The sequence below is a fragment of the Saccopteryx bilineata genome, chromosome 1 (genome assembly GCF_036850765.1).
Source record: "Saccopteryx bilineata isolate mSacBil1 chromosome 1, mSacBil1_pri_phased_curated, whole genome shotgun sequence".
In the NCBI taxonomy this organism is placed as follows: domain Eukaryota; kingdom Metazoa; phylum Chordata; class Mammalia; order Chiroptera; family Emballonuridae; genus Saccopteryx; species Saccopteryx bilineata.
In genome coordinates, this window is record NC_089490.1 from 256,855,759 (window position 1) to 256,875,694 (window position 19,936).

General features: G+C 38.4%; 1 protein-coding gene across 9 annotated transcripts in view; it reads right to left on the minus strand.

The window, feature by feature from the left end:
* The window catches only part of ARHGEF28 (Rho guanine nucleotide exchange factor 28), a 373,409-nt gene that overhangs the window by 99,127 nt on the left and 254,346 nt on the right, over positions 1-19,936 (minus strand). For 7 of the 9 annotated variants that reach the window (XR_010726857.1, XM_066241314.1, XM_066241342.1 and 4 more), the window contains 4 exons: positions 18,223-18,430; positions 15,313-15,424; positions 11,543-11,620; positions 10,904-10,946 (listed from right to left, as the gene is read on the minus strand). Coding sequence is in view for 8 of the 9 variants with exons in the window: in XM_066241314.1 (XP_066097411.1) it covers positions 10,904-10,946; positions 11,543-11,620; positions 15,313-15,424; positions 18,223-18,430 (441 nt within the window). In the remaining variant the exon portion in view is untranslated. The remainder of the gene's footprint in view (positions 1-10,903; positions 10,947-11,542; positions 11,621-15,312; positions 15,425-18,222; positions 18,431-19,936) is intronic. The other 2 variants (XM_066241322.1, XM_066241366.1) reach the window with 1 other exon arrangement.

The window sequence follows — 19,936 nt, forward strand, 5'->3', positions numbered from 1 at the left end:
AAGTACATAGACTTATACCACTTAACTTTGAAGTTCAAAGGCTGATAAGACATGAGACATGATCACATAAACCAAAAAATACTGGAAAACTAAATATTAAATTAGAATAATCATCCAATCTGGTAGAAACATGAATAGCATAGACACGATCCACTGTCATATTATGAGAAGGGGGAACAGTGTAACCTTTGGGCAAATGTAGAAGGTCTGTTGATTCCATATTGCAAATTTAATTTACCTGTAGTATTAACCTCTCTAAGAAGTAGGTACTACAGCGATGAACTAAGATGGGAAAGATCTTTAACTGATTTAACAACAGAATTTAAATAGCTTTTCAATTTATAAGAAACTGGAAGAAATTAAACTCTTTTTAATATCCCAGAACAAGAATGTCTAAGCTCTGACATCAATCTGATGACCAGCCGAACCACCCACATTGAAGTTTTACAAGCTCTATTCTATTGGCTGTTAGTATTCCCTTTATAATAGACAAATAGGTTTTCTTGTTTTTTTGTTGTTTTTTTTTTTGTATTTTTCTGAAGCTGGAAACGGGGAGAGACAGTCAGACAGACTCTCGCATGTGCCCAACCGGGATCCACCTGGCACGCCCACCAGGGGCGATGCTCTGCCCACCAGGGGGCGATGCTCTGCCCCTCCGGCGCGTCGCTCTGCTGTAACCAGAGCCACTCTAGCGCCTGGGGCAGGGGCGAAGGAGCCATCCCCAGTGCCCGGGCCATCTTTGCTCCAATGGAGCCTTGGCTGCGGGAGGGGAAGAGAAAGACAGAGAGGAAGGAGGTGGGTGTGGAGAAGCAAATGGGCGCTTCTCCTATGTGCCCTGGCCGGGAATCGAACCCGGGTCCCCCACACGCCAGGCCAACGCTCTACCGCTGAGCCAACCGGCCAGGGCCAGCAAATAGATTTTTAAGATATCTTAAGAATATGTATCCTCAGTATCTTAACCCATAATTTATTATATCTATAACCTATTTTTAAAAATAGGTTATTTTGGGTATTTAAATGTTAAAAAAAAAGTTCCCAGTATCCAAATCAAAAATTGACATCGTGAGACTTCTTGAACACTCAGATGCTCAAAATCTTTTTTAATAGAAGGTAACAGATGGAATAAATTTAAGACAAAAGGTGGCAATAAAATAACTGAGTCATGCCACAGTGTTTAAGAGTTCGGAGAGGCAGAGTGTTTGTACTGCAGATATGAGCCTGCAAGGTCTGGAGTGAGTGCCCCTTTTACCTGGCTGCATTCTTTTCCAGAAACAAAGTGATTAATATAAATAAAAATTCCAATGTAGGTAGACCCTCAAAGTAGATATGTACAACATGACCAAAGCAAAAACATAGGTATAGCCAGGGCTCTTCCTGGCATATCCAACAAGATATCAGAAATAAATTAGGTGAAATGAAAGATCTATTTTATTAGCTACACTAGGGCAGCAATTTTCAACTGGTGTGCTGCTAGAATTTTTTAAACATGCAGTACCTGACTATTTAGTCAGGGGTACTGACCTCTTTCTTTTACCTTGTCACATAAAAAAATGACAAGTCAACACAACAGTAGCCATCTGGTGTAAATGAATCAAAATTATACCTATTCTTTGAGGGTTTTTGTTTACTTTCTTCTTTTTTTATTTTTATTTTTAGAGAGACAAGAATAAAGATAGAGAGGGAGGAGAGATAAGCATCAACCCATAGTTGCTTCATTTTAGATGTTCACTGATTGCTTCTCATATCTGTTTTGCCTGGGGGGCCACAAGCTGAGCCAGTGACTCCTTGCTCAAGCCAGCACCCTTGAGCTTCAAGCTAGTGACCTTGGGATCATGCCAATGATCCTTCATGCAAGCCAGTCACTCTGAGCTTAAGGGGGCAAGCCTGTGCTCAAGCCGGTAACCTCAGGTTTCCAACATCTGTCCTCAATGTTCAAGGTTGACACTCTATCCATTGTGCCATCAACAGCCAGACTATACCTGTAGGAAATCACTCATCTAACCTTGAACCCTCTGTGACTTGGATTGGGGAACTTTAGTTAAAAGCCCTGAGTGAATGTCTCTGGAGGCAAACACCAAGAAGCCCTGTGAGTGAGTGACCCTTGTGCAGACACAAAGGAATGTGAATGAGCTTTATAAAATTAGCCTAGAGGTCCTAGATTGCCCCTACCTTGGTGCTTTTTAATTAGCAAAAGAAAAAGAATGTACTGGCCCAAATTAGCCCTTTCTCCATGTCAGCAAAATGACCATTAGTCATTCTTTCCCTTTATCACCTGGTCTCCCTCCCCTGTAATCCTGTTACCTCTGTTCTGCTTCTGGTCAATAAAAGCTAAGGGAGAAGGAAATTCAGGAGGTCTTCTTTGCTTCCCTTGGCAGGCCTCCCCCTCTCCCTCTTGACATAAGTTTGTGTCTTGAGTAGGTTTTTTCCATGCAACACTGGTAGTTCCCAGCAGGCTGGATTACTACAAGTGGTGACCCCCAATGTGATTGTGTGGAATTCGTGCATGAAGAATAGTTTAGTGGCTGCATCTTAAGGGGATTCCAGTAAGAAACAGCCCCTACTCGCCTTGATGAAGGGACTGACACATGTAGGTCAAAGAGGGGTTTCTACATGGGTCAGGAGCTCACCAAGCAGCAGCGCATTTACGTTAGAAATTTACAACACTTGCTCCACGCTGCTCAGTATACTGTAGAGCCAAAAACATTACAGCAACTCACTGTACAAGAGCACTGCCCATGGTTTCCTGATGAGGGAACCTTAGATTTCAAATTATGGAAACAAGTGGGTAAAGTTTTGAAAAGGCAGTTTGAACGAGGATTAAAGGTTTCTGCTCCTCTTCTCACAACATGGCAGAAAATAAAAGAGGAATCTCAGCATAGTCAACCTGAACTGCCAGTCACAGCAGCAATGAGATTTGAGGAGGCCAATAAGGAGGACAAAACAGCTTGTCCTCCTCCCTTGCCTCCTGAGTAGCCTTCAGCTCCCCCATCCTCTTCTACCTCTTCCCCCTGGGACCTGGAAGAGTCATACTCCTTCCTGAATAGAAAATTGTCTCTGAGAAGGATTAATGTTAGGAGGTCCAGATACTATATTAAAAGCTATAGCTTTCCCTGTTATTGTACAATCCTGAATTTTTCTGATTTTCTTTAATGTTTTAGCTACAATTCTCTGAACTATCATTTCATTTCTTCCCTATTCTTTGCCTTGAAATTAGTCCCAGGCTAGGGGACCCTGGAGGATCTGGCTACAGTACTTCCCAAGCAGCTGCCAAGTGTGTATTTACTCAGGGAGGTTCTGCTAGTTCCATCCTCCAGCGCCTCTGTCACAAACGCCCTGACTGAGATCGAGCAGGCATCTTTCTGGTCTGGTTGTGCACTGAAATCCCGGGTTTCTCTCCGGTTTGTCTGATTCTGGTTTCTGTTTAGCTTTTGTCTGATATTGTAACAGAATGGGTAACACCCTGTCCATTCCTAAGGATAGTCCCCCTAGGGTGAATTCTGACTAATTGGTCGACCTATGCTTATAAATCTATAAAATAATATCAACTGAAACTGAAAATAGCCACAATATGGCTCTTTTGAGGCCTCAACTAAGTTTTGCATGCAAAAATTGGAAATGCTGGCTCTAATATTGAACTAAATAAAATAGTTTCATGCCTACATTGTTGCTTTAAAATTGAAATATGTAAGGAGCTCTCATTTAAATTTAAATAGAATGCAATTTTGGATCCTAAGCTTGTTCCTTTGGTTTGTACTCTGTGAGGTCTTGCCATGCTGATTGCTGTTCTCTGTGTTCTTTGTCTTCAGAGTTGGGGGCCAATTAGCAGCTCCACTATGAGGATTAATCAGATTTATTTATGTATCATGCTCGTGTCTCTGTTCTTGTCTTGTGTGTAAAACTGTACTCAAGTCTGTGAAACAGAGGGATAAACAATGGATGGATGGTTTTTAATTTTGGGCCTTTTTCAACTGGAACTATTAACTGCGAGTCTGAACAAAGAAAACTTGTGCTGGATAAATCAGAGCCTGAACTCATTCGGCTCCGAAGATAAGGGCACTTCCTCCCTCCAGCCCGAATCCCAGGTGTTCTCAGGCCACTAAGAATCTCTGTGGGGGTGTCGCGAGGGAATCCCTCATGATGTGTAGGTCGCCCCATAGAGACTTTCAAGTTCAACTGTAATTTAAAAATTGATTCATCTGAGGATGCACATTTAAAGGCTAGTTACCTAATGCTCCAAGTCCTCACAGCTGTATTAGGCAGCCGGGGAGAGAAACTAGGATATGTAAGAGGCTTTGAGATGACTTGGGAGGTGAAATTCCCTTGGAGCTCAACCCACAAGCAGCACACTTGAACCCACTCACTACACAATATCCCTAGAAATTTGTTCAGACTCTGCAGATATTCAAAGAAAACTAAAATTAGCATGGGAAATTGTACCTTTAAGGCTAACAATCTCCTAAGGGCACCAATTCCCCATTAATAATCCTGCAGGTTAACTTGCAATATCTATTAAGATGGAAAAATTTCAGCTTGAAGTGGCCATAAGTGGGACCTTGTGATTCTTCCTAAGTGCTTTTTCTGCGCACTTAATTAGAAGATGCCACCTCTAAAGTTAATATTAAATGAACGTACAGCAGACATTGATTGGAAATAGAAGCTTCTGGGAGAAGCACAAAAATTATTTGGCAAAAAAAAAAAAATGTAGAGACTGCCTCTGAAGTAATGAGGCCTTTGAATTTAATATATGCTAAGCCCCCATTCCTCTCCTACAGCTTCTCCACTATTTGCTCTCTGAGCTTCCTTGTCCGGGCTCCCCCTCCTCCTCCCTTCTTCCTTCCTCTTCTCTCTTTGCCTCCTCTACTACCACTCCCTACTGACTTGGGGGAAAATAAGAATAGGAATTCAGACAAGAATAATCCAAAAATTCTAGCAGTTCCCTTTGAAGAAAAGCTTGTTTCAGGTAGAAAGGAACCAGCAATTGTGTATGTTCCTTAGACTAGAATAGAATTAACCTAAATGAAAAATTTCCCTGATTTTATCAAAGACCCTGATGGGTTCACAAAGAAATTTAAAATTTAACTGTTGGAACATTTGATCCTGGCTATTCTGACCTATTCCAAATAATATATTTACTGGAAGAGACAAACAACAGAATTTACTTAGCTCAAATTTTTGCAGCAATGATGACCTGATCATCCTGTTTTAACTGTGGGAAGTCTGGACATATGGCTGAGGATTGTAGAGCACCCAAGTAGGAGTCTCTTTATTGTAAAAAGCTAGGTCACCTTAAAAAATTAGAGGAAGCTGAAATAGGATTTTTAAAATATCTATTAAGCTTATGGTTGTGCCAAGGACTATGGAAGGGCATGTCCCTTTCTCCTTACTAACAATTAAGAAGAAATTAAAATGACCATTACAAAGGGAAATTGCTAAGGCCCTTGTAGATGCTGGGGGCTACTTTATCTGATCTTAAGCCTACCCAGCTAAGTTGCATCCTACTACAGAGTAAAGCTTATGTACAAGAGATAGGAATATGTAGTCAACCAATGACTGTAAAATCAAAACCTCTCCCTTACCAATGAGGGAATATAAAAGGGGCAACATATATTTTGTTAATCAAATTTGACCCAGTTAATGTAACAGGGTAAACTTTTCTTAAAACCAGTGATTGCCCACATATCTTTCAGAAGGGTAAAATGTACTTAAAAGTAAATCAAATACTGCACCAATTGGGGAAATAATCATTTTAAAGAAATTTCCATAAAGGAAAATAATCTTGAGACCAAAGGTTTGTTGCAGGACATCCAATACAACTTTGGGCCTTTCTCAGTGCAGATATTGGCAAAAATCTGATGTACTAGTTACTGGAATTAAGGTCATTATACTAGATTACGTAAAAAGGCATTTATAATTCTAAGTACAAGCCCTTGTAATTCTAGCTTTCCAATAAAATAGATTTATACAAAATCTCAAAGCTATAAATAAGATAGTTATTCCCAGACATCTTGTGGTTCCAAATCCACATAATCTATTACCAGCTATCCCTGTGGATTGCCCAATATTTTTCAGTAATAATACAGTCATGTAATGCCTGTTTGAGCATGTCTATAAAAGGACAGGGATACTTCTTTGCTTTCACCTGGGAAGGTAACAAGTTTAGTTAGTAACACCCCAGGGATATACAAAGAATCCCACCTATTGTCTTAGATAATAAAAGCTGTTTAAATAGTGTTGAATTTTCCAGAGATTTCACTCTAATCCAATTCATAGATAAGATACTTGATGCTCTAGGACAGGCTCCGATTCTCTACCTTTAGTGAAATACTTGCAGAGGCGGATTTAATGGCAGGCACACCGGGCACCCTGACTTCTGAAGGGCCCCGCAAAACCCCAACTTTACACTTTTTTCTAATGACACCAGGTTTGGTTTCATATGTGCAATTTTATCATTAATAGTACATAATATTTTTTATTTATTTAAAAATATGGTTAACATGTATTTTTATTTTCGCTGTCTCTCTTTTTTTTAAGGGGCCCAATATTTTCTTTTGTGCCTGGGACCTCAACCAATCTTAATCTGCCTTTGAATACTTGGAACATCTCACATTTAAAAATTGGCTACTAATTAACCCTGAAAACTTAGAGAAATCCCATATTTCAAAAACAAAGCAGCTTAAGGGATTTCTGGATTTGATTGGATATTGTCTCAATTAGGTCCCAAGGTTTTATTACTAAAATCAAGTTTATATAAAGAACATGGAGATCATCATAGACCTATAAAATGTAATAATAGTCAGCAACTTGATTTCAGTAAAAGGGCTCCTTCCCTGGATAAGGGCTATCTCTACCACAGCCATGTAATGTAAACAAGCAGAAGAAATAGTTATGGACTTTTCTTTATTGTATAGAGTTCCACTCAGGCATGATCCACACTACTCCTGCTACTGGGGAAGCAGCGTGTCATGCTATTTCTCACCTCTTAGAGTCCATCTCCATTCCTGGATGTCCTGAAGTAATTAAAACAGATAATGGCCCTTAGAATACTTCTAAGACATTCCAAATAGCTTTACAAAACTGGAATATTAAAATTGTTACAACTATCCCTTAGAATCCAACAGGACAGGCCTGTATTGAACGTACTCACTGCACCTTAAAAACCTATCTTAACAAATAAGGGGGAGTCAGGAGGACAGCCTCACCCCACAAGAACAGTTGTATAAGGCTTATTTTACTCTTAAGTTTTTGAACATTTCCTCTTCTGCACTTACTGCAGCAGAGAGGCATTTTATGCCAGATAAGTAGCAATCTAAGCCTCTCATGTTGTATCGGGATATTATCTGGCCTTGAGTGGCAGAATCCAATCAAATTACTAACTTGGAGGTGAGGGTATGTTCCAATTTTGTCATCAACAGAACCTCTTTGGCTAAGAAGCAAGAAATAAGAAATGTACAGCCTCATCATGAATTGGCATCAGCCACTAGACAGCAACCCAGTTCCAGAGATCCAGAAACTGATTATGAATCCATCTCTGGAAATAAACCCAGAAAAGAAGGACACCTAACTCGCTCCCAAGCACTCAAGGAGTGCCTGACATCACCTGGGACAATCTGAAACATCAAACTAGGTGTGCCAAAGAACTTTTACAAAATACAGAAATGCCTGTATAACCCTTAATATGTTTTTTTCTATGCTTGCTCTTTATCGTCCACTACAACCACCTAACCATCTCCCTTTCTGTTCATCTTTACTAAAACAAGAAAGGGGAGATGTAGGGAATCACCCATCTAACTTGAACCCTATGAGACTTGGATTGGGGAACTTGAGTTAAAAGCACTGAGTGAATGTCTCTTGGAGTCAAACACCAAGAAGCTTGTGTGAGTGAGTGACCTGTGTGCAGACACAAAGAAATGCATGTGAACTGGCTTTAGAAAATTAGCCTAGAGGTCCTAGATTGCCCCTTCCTTGGTGCTTTTAATTAGCAAAAAAAAAAAAAGAATGTACTGGCCCAAATTAGCTCTTTTTCCATGTCAGCAAAATGACCATTAGTCATTCTTTCCCTTTATCACCTGGTCTCCCTCCCCTGTAATCCCGTTACCTCTGTTCTGCTTCTGATCAATAATAGCTAAGGGAGAAGGAAATTCAGGAGGTCTTCTTTGCCTCCCTTGTCAGGCCTCCCCCTCTCCCTCTTGACATAAGTTTGTGTCTTGAGTAGATTTTTTCCATGTGACGCTGGTAGTTCCCAGTGGGCTGGAGTACTACATATACCTATTCTTTTTCTCAGATTGAAAATATATATATATATATTTTTTGGTGTACTGCAGAATTTTAGTAATTAGTTTATATGTGCCATGAGATGAAAAAGGATGAAAATCACTGCACTAGGGGATATGACTGGGAAAGGTGGGTGCTTTCAGGATGTAGACCAAGGGAAACTAAAGAATAGAAAAAAATACCTGGACTGACAGAAAATGTGGACTAAGAGAGAAAAGGACACTCCCTGTACATCTCATCCAAGTTAACACATTTCAAAAAGTACCATTTAACCAATTAAGACATTGGCTTTTCTAGCCTTAAATCCCTCTCCTAATAAAAAATATTTTCTATTTAAAACATATCTTGACAATCAGTCCATTCTTCTCAAATTGTGAGAAAGATGGCAGACAGGAGACTTCTAATCAAAATGATGAGCAGGATGATGAGCAAATTCTAGAGTTAGTCAGCAAGTTGCTTAAATGAACTAATAGAGGTAAGCAGTTCAAAACAGTGTAACCACATAAAACACCCAATAATGGTCAGGACTGCTGCTACTGCTATCATCACTGGCACTGTCATGATGTCATCTTCATCATCATTCTATTGTTAAAATAAATTCTTAGTTTTCCTCTGGTTTTCTCATTTCAAAGTTTCTATTCTAGTCTCAAAATATATATAAGAATAAATAATACAAAGTTTTTTCATATTAACACTTTTTTTTCAAGAAATAGATGTTTAATTTATAAAATAAGAATCCGATGTTATCAGAAGGTATAGGAAGAGAACAAAGAAACAAGAACTTAAAGGTTAAAAATATGCTTATAAAATAAAATAGTTAAACTTTTAAATAAAATATTCTGGAATTTCGAGAACAAAAGCCAAAGATATGGAAAATATGACCTACATAATTTTGCACAGTCAATATTACTATGAGCTATTTATTTCTTATTAAATTTATTGGAGTGACATTGGTTTATAAGATTATATAGGTCTCAAGTATAGATATCTATGATACATGATCTGTATATTGCATCGTATGCCCAGCACCCAAAGTCGAATCATCTTCTGTCACCATATATTATCTTATTAATACTTTTATTCCAAGATTTAAAGCACAGTAGTCCACTTTGATCAATATATTAAAATATTTCAGAGTTTTAACATTAATATCACCAAAATTGAAACCATTTTTTTTCTTTCTCATGTGGTCTCTTAAAGCTAAACATTTCTGCCATTTCTGACATTCCTGATATAACCCAAGGCTATTTCACAGTGTGATTCATGAGTAGTTAGTTACTTAATGCCAAGAGAACTCAACAGTCTTTCCTGATCCCTAGTCAGCTTCCCAAACATAGTCCAGTGTCAGTTTTACCTTCTAGGGAAAAGAGACACTTAGGCATAAAGCGTTAAAATCTGCACATCAATCAGAAAACTGATAATGCTTAAAGTACTTTCTTTTTTATTATTATTATTATTACTTTTTGTATTTTTCTGAAGTTGGAAATGGGGAGGCAGTCAGACTCCCGCATGCACCCGACCTGGATCCACCTGGCATGCCCACCAGGGGGCGATGCTCTGCCCCTCTGGGACGTCGCTCTGTTGCATCCAGAGCCATCCTAGCGCCTGAGGCAGAGGCCACAGAGCCATCCTCAGCACCCGGGCCAACTTTGCTCCAATGGAGCCTCAGCTGTGGGAGGGGAAGAGAGAAAGAGAGAGGAAGGAGAGGGGGAGGGGTGGAGAAGCAGATGGGCGCTTCCCCTGTGTGCCCTGGCCAGGAATCGAACCTGGGACTCCTGCACACCAGGCTGACGCTCTACCACTGAGCCAACAAGCCAGGGCTCTTGTTTTGTTTTATCTTTTTTTTTTATTCAGTGAGAGTAAGGGAGGTAGAGACAGACTCCTGCATGCACTGAACCAGGATCCACCTGGAAAACCCAGTAGGGGGTGATGCCCTGCTCATCAGGGGCATTGCTCCATTGCTCAGCATCCATGGAGCCATCCTCAGTGCCCAGAACCAACTCGCTCCCATTGAGCCATGGCTGCAGGAGGAGAAAAAGGGGGAGAGGAGCAAGAGGGGAAGGGGTGGAAAAGCAGGTGGGTGCTTCTCCTGTGTGCCTTGACTGGTAATCAAACCCAGGACATCCACATGCTGGGCCAACACTTTACCACTGAGCCAACCGGCCAGGACCATTTAAAGTACTTTCTGCATAATTTTTCTTTGTTTCAAACTTAACATTTCTAATCAATACTTCGTACAGAAAGGTTACAGAGATGTTTAGGCACTTCCTTTAACTGACCACCCAGGGGCTTGTTATCACAGTAAAGCTTCTAGTCATGATGGACACACTCAGTAGATCCTGATGCCTTTCTAAAGCAGGTGGTGCTCACACTGCTCCCCTTGGTCTTGTACATTGGAAGTGTTCGACTCTGACAATAACCCAAAGTAGAATACTCTGTCCCCAGTCCAGAGGCCTGCACATCTGGGGACTGAAAGCATCAGCTAGCCAACCTATGCCAACACAGGTCACAAAGGAAACAAAAGATTCAGGCAGGCTCATTACATAGAAACTTCATAAACTCTTAAACAAATACCCAAAATGATTTGTATATATTTTAAGCAGTCCCTCAGAAAATTTGGAAGTTAAAATACCTTTTATCTCCTGGTGGCTCCGATAAGCTGTAAGCTCTTTGCTCTACAAGACACAGAACAATAAAATGAACATTAAGACAAATGAGCAGTCACGTGTTAGTTTGAAATGCACACATTCAACCATATCCTTTCATTATATACACCCCACCAGTTATGAGAAAAAAAAGTCACTTTATGTAAGTAGGGCATTGCTCTACACATCTTTACCACTTTCCCTACTTTTTAGGGAATGGGGAAGAGGCCACAATATGGCGACATTTAATGGTTTTATGAACTAAGTTAGCATCAGCAAGGGGCAGCAAGTATTTTCAGCAGTGCAGAAAATTAGTTCTATCTTTTATGATATTGCTCACCAGAGTTTCATCCCTTATTTGTAACACTAATTCCCCAGAATACATATCTTAGCTGCTTTTTAAGCAAAGCTTGAAAGAAAAGTCATGAAGGCCAGCCTAAGGAAGAGTCCATTTTAATATAGCGGCAATGCCTTTAAAATCCTAGCAGCAGCCAGTTTAGAGATGTGCTTTGTGGCATACGGGAAAGGGAAAACCACCTTTCCCATTGGCCTTATGGGGGATGAAGGGCAAGCTCATGCAAGCAGCTTAGGGCCGGCTTGTTTCCAGAGGGAACTTGAGTACTTACTACAGGGATGGAGCAGAGACACTGATTTAGACAGTGAGAGAGACTGAAGGAGGGAACAGCCACTGTGGAGCACACCATCTATAGAGCAGGGAAAATCCCTTACCATTACAATTCAGAAGCATGAAGAGGCAAAACTAGATTGCAAAGGAAGATGGACCAGGTATATAAGAAGAAAAACTAATAAATATGTATCCTCTGAAATGTGTAAATATCTATGTTGAACCTAATAATGTCTGGTAGGTAATGGAAAATCTACTTTGAAGAATTTGAAGGCTTTAGTCTACTGCTATTAAATGCTATACAAATGAAGCCACGGGCAAAAATCAGGATCCTTATTATAAATAGGCCGAGGTACAAGAGGTATCAAGAAAATAAAGTCCCTTATCCAAAATAACCGAGCTAATAAGGTAACTGGACAAAGTCTAATAGGATTCCATCCGTCAGTGCATAATAATTTTCAAAAGTGTATTTACTTCACTCCTCAAATTCTTAAATGTAGAATATTTTGTCCATCTTGGTGAGGTTATAATTATCATTTCAATACTGACAATATCCCTTTCTATCTAAACTTATGATGCATCACAGGAAATCATGTATAGGAATGAATTTTGTTTTATATATACAAGCATTAAAAAATAAAGTTGCCACCACTGTCTCTTGGCTTAAAAAAAAAAAGGATATGAAATGACAGTAACCTTTTGGATTTGACAAGTAAGAGAGATCACAAATACAATTAAAAAGATGGAAAAACCATCATCCTATCTTTGTATGTTTGTATTACAGCTCATATACAGGAGTTTCCACTAGCAAACTAGGGTAAAAGGAGACTTGGAGTCTATTCAAATAGGGAAAATGTTCAGGACTATTCAAAACTCATTGAGAAAGGATTTTTCACACCACGAGTATTAATTTACTTCTGATTAACCTAAGCAAACTAAACAATGAAACATTAGAATACATGTCTGAACTGGTCAAGCTTTCACACCTGTGCTTTGATCACACAGTTAAAATTATTCCTCTTCCTTAAGATTTAATTTATTCTTCATAACCCTGTAGTTTTGACTAGGATTAATGCTATCAATCCAAACATTTGCAACCATACAGGAATATCTGTTGAAATCTGTGTAGCCTCAATCTAAAGTACCTATTGGTAATTCTTACCTTTTGGAGAACATCAGACTGCATTCAAATAGCCCTGTTTTAAAATATACTGTCTAAAGATAAGTTTTTATTCGCAGAACAACCAAAGGCAGTCAGCTTTTTTTCTTTCCTATTCAAATTTAAATAGGTTAAGGATTGTATGTTAAGCAAAGATACCCGTCTCTTTTCATTAAAGAATTCATAAGTAAGAGCTCTTTCCCCTTACAATCAATTCCTTCATAGTCATGTGCTCAAAAATTTCAAATTCAGAACAGTCTGACTTGAAAAATCAGAGATATTACCATTTTTTGCATTTCACAGAATACTTAAAAGTGTTTTCCAAACAGTTACTATATAAAGTTAAATTGTTACCTAGGACTATATGAGAGGAACGGTGTCAAGCTGCTATTAAAAGGATTTCCAACCTAAACTAATATTAGGGAGAGCTGGAGATCTTAGAAATACTCATGACACAAAAAGAATAAAAAAATTCAGTGTAAATTCAATCCATTTCCCTTCCCTGACTTCTAACAGGTAAGTGTATTCTTTCTTTTTCTTGGTCCTTTTCTCCATATTCCCATTCCAAAAATTAAAACTGACACATATAGTAGTCTTGCTTTTCTTCTTCCAAAGGACTTCCCAGAAAGAGTGGGGGAGGAGGAGAACACATCTAGTAGCATTTGTTTTGTATTTGATGTATCTTGACTACTATATTTGTTCAACAAATACTTACTATCTCCCATACATAAAAGTCACTATTTTAGGATGGCAGCTCCAAGCACAAAGAGTATGCTTTTAATATTGTTCTATATAGCATAAAAATGCAAAATAACAATGTAATAAGGCTAGAATAAAAAGAAAAAGGAGTAACATAAATCCTATTTTAAATATTCTACGTCAAGAAATTGAGAATACTAAAGCACATCTCTTGTTTTCTGAGTCATTTAAGACTCTTAAGAATAACAGACAAACAAAGACATTATCTAATACAGCAATTTTCAACCTATTTCATGTCATGGCACACATACATTAATCACTAAAATTCTGCGGCTTACCAAAAAATCTATTTTTTGCCGATCTGACAACAAAATAAGTACAATAATAATTTGTTTATTATTATTCATTGGTTTTAGAGAGAAGGGAAGAGAAAGACAGAAACATCGATCTGTTTCTGTATGTACTCTGACCAGGAACTGAACTGCCAACCTCTGTGCATCAGTACCCTTGTCAAACCAACTGCTCTATCCAGCCAGGGCTCAAATAGGTACTATTCTGATTCATTCACACTGGATGGCTATTGTGTTGGCTGCTGTCACTATTTTTTTTTTTTTTTTAACAACTGGAGGGCAAAGAGGACACTCCTCCTGACTGATTAGTTAGGTATTCGTATTTTAAAGATTCTTGTGGCGTACCAGTTGAAAATTGCTGATCTAATACATTGACAAAAATTTTATTATAATGCTATATATTACAGATTAGCATGAATACTTCTAAATATGTCTTGAAATGTAATTATTACATAATAAATTATGTACAGAAGGTATGAAAAAATTACATTCCAAAATAATGTTGAACATGGGTGCAGTGGCTGAGAGGGACTACAGGGCATCTCTAAATTGCCTATAATCTTTCTATCTCTTAATCTGAATTTGTTTTTAAAAATTCCTCAACCTATACGCTTATAATTTGCACCTCTTTCTGTAGGTATACAATATTTAAATTAAAATTGTATTGCATAAAAGTTACATTTCTGAATGCTTGAATTGCTACAAAAATCGCTGAGATACATTTACTCATGTTTCAAATATGTTCTCTTATTTCAACTCTCTAAAGTCCCCTGCTAACTGAAAAAAGAAAATTTATTTTTCAATGGTTTGCCTCTGAGGAATTAGATTATTTCAGCAATTTATAAACAGGGGAAAAAGTAATTTTTATACTTAAATAAAATCCTCTTTAGCCCTCATAATAATGAAAGTAGAATAAATTCTAATTTATGCTACCTTTGTGGAATACATTTTATTTAAAGAATGAAGCAACAATCATGGGCATACAAATTTGTAATTTCATCAAAATCAAATCTTTAACTTGCTTGATATCTAATGAGAAAAATATTTTGGCCTTAGTCAACTCAGTGGTAGAGTCTCAGCCTGGTATATGGATGTCCTGGGTTCAATTCCCAGTCAGGGCACACAGGAGAAGCCACTATCTGCTTCTCCACTTCTCCCCTTCTCTCCTCTATCTCTCTCTTTCCCTCCCACAGCCATGACTCAGTTGGAGCAAGTTGGTCCCAGGCGCTGAGGATGGCTCCATGGCCTTGCCTCAGGTGCTAAAATAGCCCTGTTGCTGAGCAATGGAGCAGTGGCCCCAGATGGACAGAGCATCACCCAGTAGGGGGCTCGTCAGGTCGATCCCCATAGGGGCACATGTGGGAGTCTGTTACTCTGCCTTCCTGTGTCTCACTTAAGCAAAAAATAGAAAAAGAAAAAGATTTTGCTAAGCTTAGAAAAATCAATGATGAAAACAGAATGGAAAACTTGCCTGCTGCTCTTGTATATTTTATGTACTTTTACTGATGAAGACTCTGCTCTGGAATAGAATGCCTTCAAACACACATGGTAACTAATGCTCACCTTCACTCGAGTTGCACACTGTGAAATCCCGCACCAACCGAGTTTTTCCTAAAGAAATTTTGGGCGATGAGCAGGAATAAGAACGTGAGCGGATGCCAGAAAGCAATGATTCCTAAAAGAGATCATAATAAAGTTTTTTTAAAAAAATGCTACACACGACTTGAAAGTATATGTTCACCATGAATGTTACTAAATCAGCATCTTTGTAAAAGGATTCAACCTGAACAATTTTTTATGATCCTCTCACAATTTTTAAAATTTTATTGTCTAGTTAATGCTTTTGGGCACAATGCCTATATATACTTTAGAATACAATCATGACATTAAAATAAAAAAAGTCAGTTAAAAGTGAAAAATTAAGTCTAATGATTTTTCTCTGTATATTTAACAATGAGTTTGAACTTTTTTTCACCTGAGTGTCAGTTATTTTTATTTTACACTGTAGCATTCAAGAAAAATTCTATATTAATATGTATATCTATGCTTAATGGTTATTAGAAGGTAGAGGGGTAGCCACTTACAAAGATAAGAGTTTTAAAAACTTCCAAATAGCTGTTTTGTTTATAATGTTAGCTGCAGCCTTGAGGGAAGCATGCATCAGGTTACTACACAAATCTTCCAAGTTGGGTTCATCTTTTAATATCCCTTCCATCCAGCACTTCCTGGGATGATGTTTGAATATCACTGATTTATGTATTTTTTTATTTTTATTGATTTTAACCTATTGCATTAACATGGATTCAGATGTCCCACTCAATTTAACACCTCACCCCCCACTTGGGTGTCACCCATTACACCCCCTTTGTCCCCCTCCCCAGCTCCCTCCCCCCTTCTCTCTGGGATTTGCTATCCTGTTATCTGTATCTATATGTTATAGATCTGTATAACAGGATCTATATAGATATAGATCTGTATCTATATAGATACAGATAACAGGACAGCAAATCCCAGAGGGATTTTATATATATATATAAATAAATTCACTAATCCCTTCAAAGGGAAGGGGGATGAGGGGATGGGATTAGAGAAGGTGGTTTATGTATCTTTATTCCCTTTAGATGACCTGCCATTTTTGATCCTGTTTTTCCAATTACATACTATTTCTGTTATAATATTTGTGACATAGGGGAAAATGTAAGATGGCGAGATAAATAAAACATGGTTTTCCTACATGTTCTAGGAAATTTAAATGAATATGCAACAGAACACTATTAAAGCCATTTATGGCATTCAACTCCCATCCAATGGAGAGAAGCCTAGTGGCCTTAGAATTCATTCCATCAGCCATTTGTAAGATAGTATTTAAAGCTAGGGCTAAAATAAAGTAATGCAAAATTTATTACTAAAATTGAGCCATCAGCATGTCCTTCACAAGCACTGGTCTCTTCTGTTCTCCCTAAGTGAAAACACATGGCTTCCCTAAGTTCATTGGTCTCAAAAGCCAGGAGGAAAGTTGAAAACAGACGCCTGACCCTGCTTCAAAGGGTCTTGGGCTGTGGCTCCCCTGACTGACTTATTAGGGAGGACCCTCTGGGTCTGTATGTCAGGAAGGCCAGCCCAAGATGTCCTATGAGTGTAACAGTGAGCTGGCCACAAGAGGCCCTAGCCAAATACCATCCACTACAATAAAGTCATATATGGTAATCATTTTGTATAATAATGGAACTTTGAAAATTATCCAGAACCTTCAGGAAAAAGGTACACAGGATAACTACAGAGGCAAGGCAAGCTATATTTTACAGGACAGATTCTTAAAAGTGGACCACATTGAACTATTTCACAAAGATTGAATTACTTTTCATTCCAAGTAATGATGAGTGTGTTATAATTCCATTTAAAAGGCAAAACTAAGAGGGATCTACATCAACACACATATTCTTATTCTCCAGAAACATTACATGCTCTTCAGCTTCTAAAGGTTATGATAGTTCTATAACCTTCAGACATGAGGGAAAGGGTTCAATGTCTGTATTCTGAAGGCCTGGGTTTGAGTTCTGACTATTCAGCAAGCGTGGATAACCAGGATAAGACATCTCATTGGTGCAGAACCTCATCTATTCAAAAATTAAAAGTACTACTTACATCTAAGGTGGATCATGATAAATTATATAATGTTGTACATATATAAAAAATATGTTTTGTATATTGTAGATCATACTAAAACAATTAACCGTTATCATAATGGCCATGTATTCATGGTAAGAGCTGTTTGGGCATAGCACACATTATTTTATAGTAGTAAACTTAATTTAAGACCAAAAAAGGAGACAGTTATACAAACCAAAAAGGAAGAAAACATATCCAAACACAAAAGGGTTTTCTCTACAAGACTGGAAGAGTTTAATCTTTAAAAAAAACAACCTCAACAAAATGAAATCCCATGCAAACTGCCCAGGAGAGAAAACCTGTCTCTTTAGGAAATAATGACCATATTAACGGTGTTCCAGATGAGTGCACGTGGCTGGGAATTCTAAACAAACATTGTCTCTGCCTTACTAATATTATTTACTGCATCGCCCAAGCCAAATAAATTTTATGTGAGCAAAATAAGTTTGATCACTTCAACCCACTGAATACTACCAGTTTTCCTTCCTTTGCTTAAGGGATGATGGCAGAAGTTACTGTGTAAAATGGTAAAATTTTCCAAGTACATGAAAGATTGTATATACTGGCAGTGAATTACTAAAAACAAACAGCCCTTGTGAGTAAGAACTATACAAATTAGAGGAAGAAAGATTAAAAAGATAGACTCAATCAGTCAGTCATGGGCCTCAAAAAACAAACAAACAAAAAAACCTCCACAAGTTTATACATGTGAAGAAAACACAATTTGTCTTTCAGAAATGGATAGATTTAGATAACACATTTTCCCTGCTTAGAACAAACCACATTAATACCAGTAAGAAATACCTTTGATTGAAGGTTACTTGATAAAGAAAGTGACTCAGTCCTGGAGATGTTAAAATCTGGTTCTGTGTTGGTCTCAAAAGAGTCTAATTCATCCCCGCTAGGAATCCCGGTTCCTGAGGAACTGTGAGACTTGGGTGTGTAACACAGGTGTGACTGCTCCGGAGGCCCCTCGCCTTCACTGTCGGCATCCAGGGCATCGAGGCTAGAACTGAAGCCCAAAGCAAGTAAACAGGTAAGTAATCAAGGAAGCAAACAGAATCACAGGTCTCTATTTCTCTGAATTCAGTCTTCACTGAATTATATCTTCACTAGTGTGAGATATAATGGGTACACATTTAATTTCTAATGAAATATATATTTTCAATACTACTGAAATTAATATTTCAGTGGTATTCTCTTTTTCAGCACAATTTTGTTTCCCCAAGTAAATAAACATTTCTACCTAGCAAAAGCCATTTCATGTATTCTAAGAAACAAAAGCTAGATTGAGTTAGTATTATCCAATTTCTGTTTTATAAATGTAATTATTACAAGCCCCAAATAGTTACCCTTCAAATATTAAAAATGCAGAAAACAACAGAGTCACTGGGCTGTTGGCGGAGAGAGGGTGTGGCTCTGGAGGCAACTGCTTGTGAAGATCTGCAGTGTGACATTCTCTCCACTGTCCTGGGGTTGCAAGCTAGGAGGGCAGAGGCACCAGGAAGGGCAGACACGCAAAGGTCTCACCCAGAACTAGTGTCCTGACACAGGTCGGAGCGGAATCTAGTGAGGTCTCAAATGTGTCATATTGAACGATCACTTTTAGAAATTGTTTTAAATTATCCCATGAGCAATCCACCTCAGAAGATCATTCTGCTCAACTGCCAATGCTTTTCTTTCCTCATTTAACTTTGATAACCATAAAATTTAAAAAGAATTTGACCTTTCACATTCCTGGCTCAGTCCATAACATTTACATTTTAAACCACTCAAACTTTGAGGTCAACAGCTTTCACAGGCACGTTAATTAAACAGTGCATTTTTTAAATGAAATTTACTGGTGTAACACTGGTTAATAACATTCTGTAAATTTCAGGTGTACAACTTTATGATATGACATCTGTGTACTCCACTGCATGCTCAAACTCAAGGTCCACCTCTTCCATCACCATATATTTGGCCACTTTCCTTTCTTTGTCCTTTCTCAAACCTCCACCCGACTCCCACCCTCTCCAGGCACTACCATCCTATTGTCCACATACAAAACAAAAAGAAATGAGTGAACAAACAAAACAAAGTGCAATTTTAAATGTAGTTTTCTTTGGTTGTTACAGTTCTGAAGTTCAAATTTTTAAAACAATATAAAGAAACCATCTTGAGAGAGGAGGATTCCAAGATGACAGAGTAGGTGGACGTTCCAACTGCCACCTCCTAGGACGAAATTAGATTACAACTTAATTTAAGAACAATCATCTTGAAAAACCAATTTTGGACTAAACGAAGAGGAGTCTGTAATCAAGGATCACAGAGGAAGCCACACCGAGACTGGTAAAAAGGGCAGAGACGCGGAAAGAGCTGTTCCGCTCCCAAAAGCGAGTGGCAGCTGAGGGTCCAGAGGGACTCTCACTGCAGGGAGGGTCGCCCTGTGTGGGTTCTCAGCCCTTGGCCCAGAACCCCAGCCAAGAGCCCCACAGTCTAGAAGTGGCACCCACACAGCATTTGGAGGTGAAAAGAG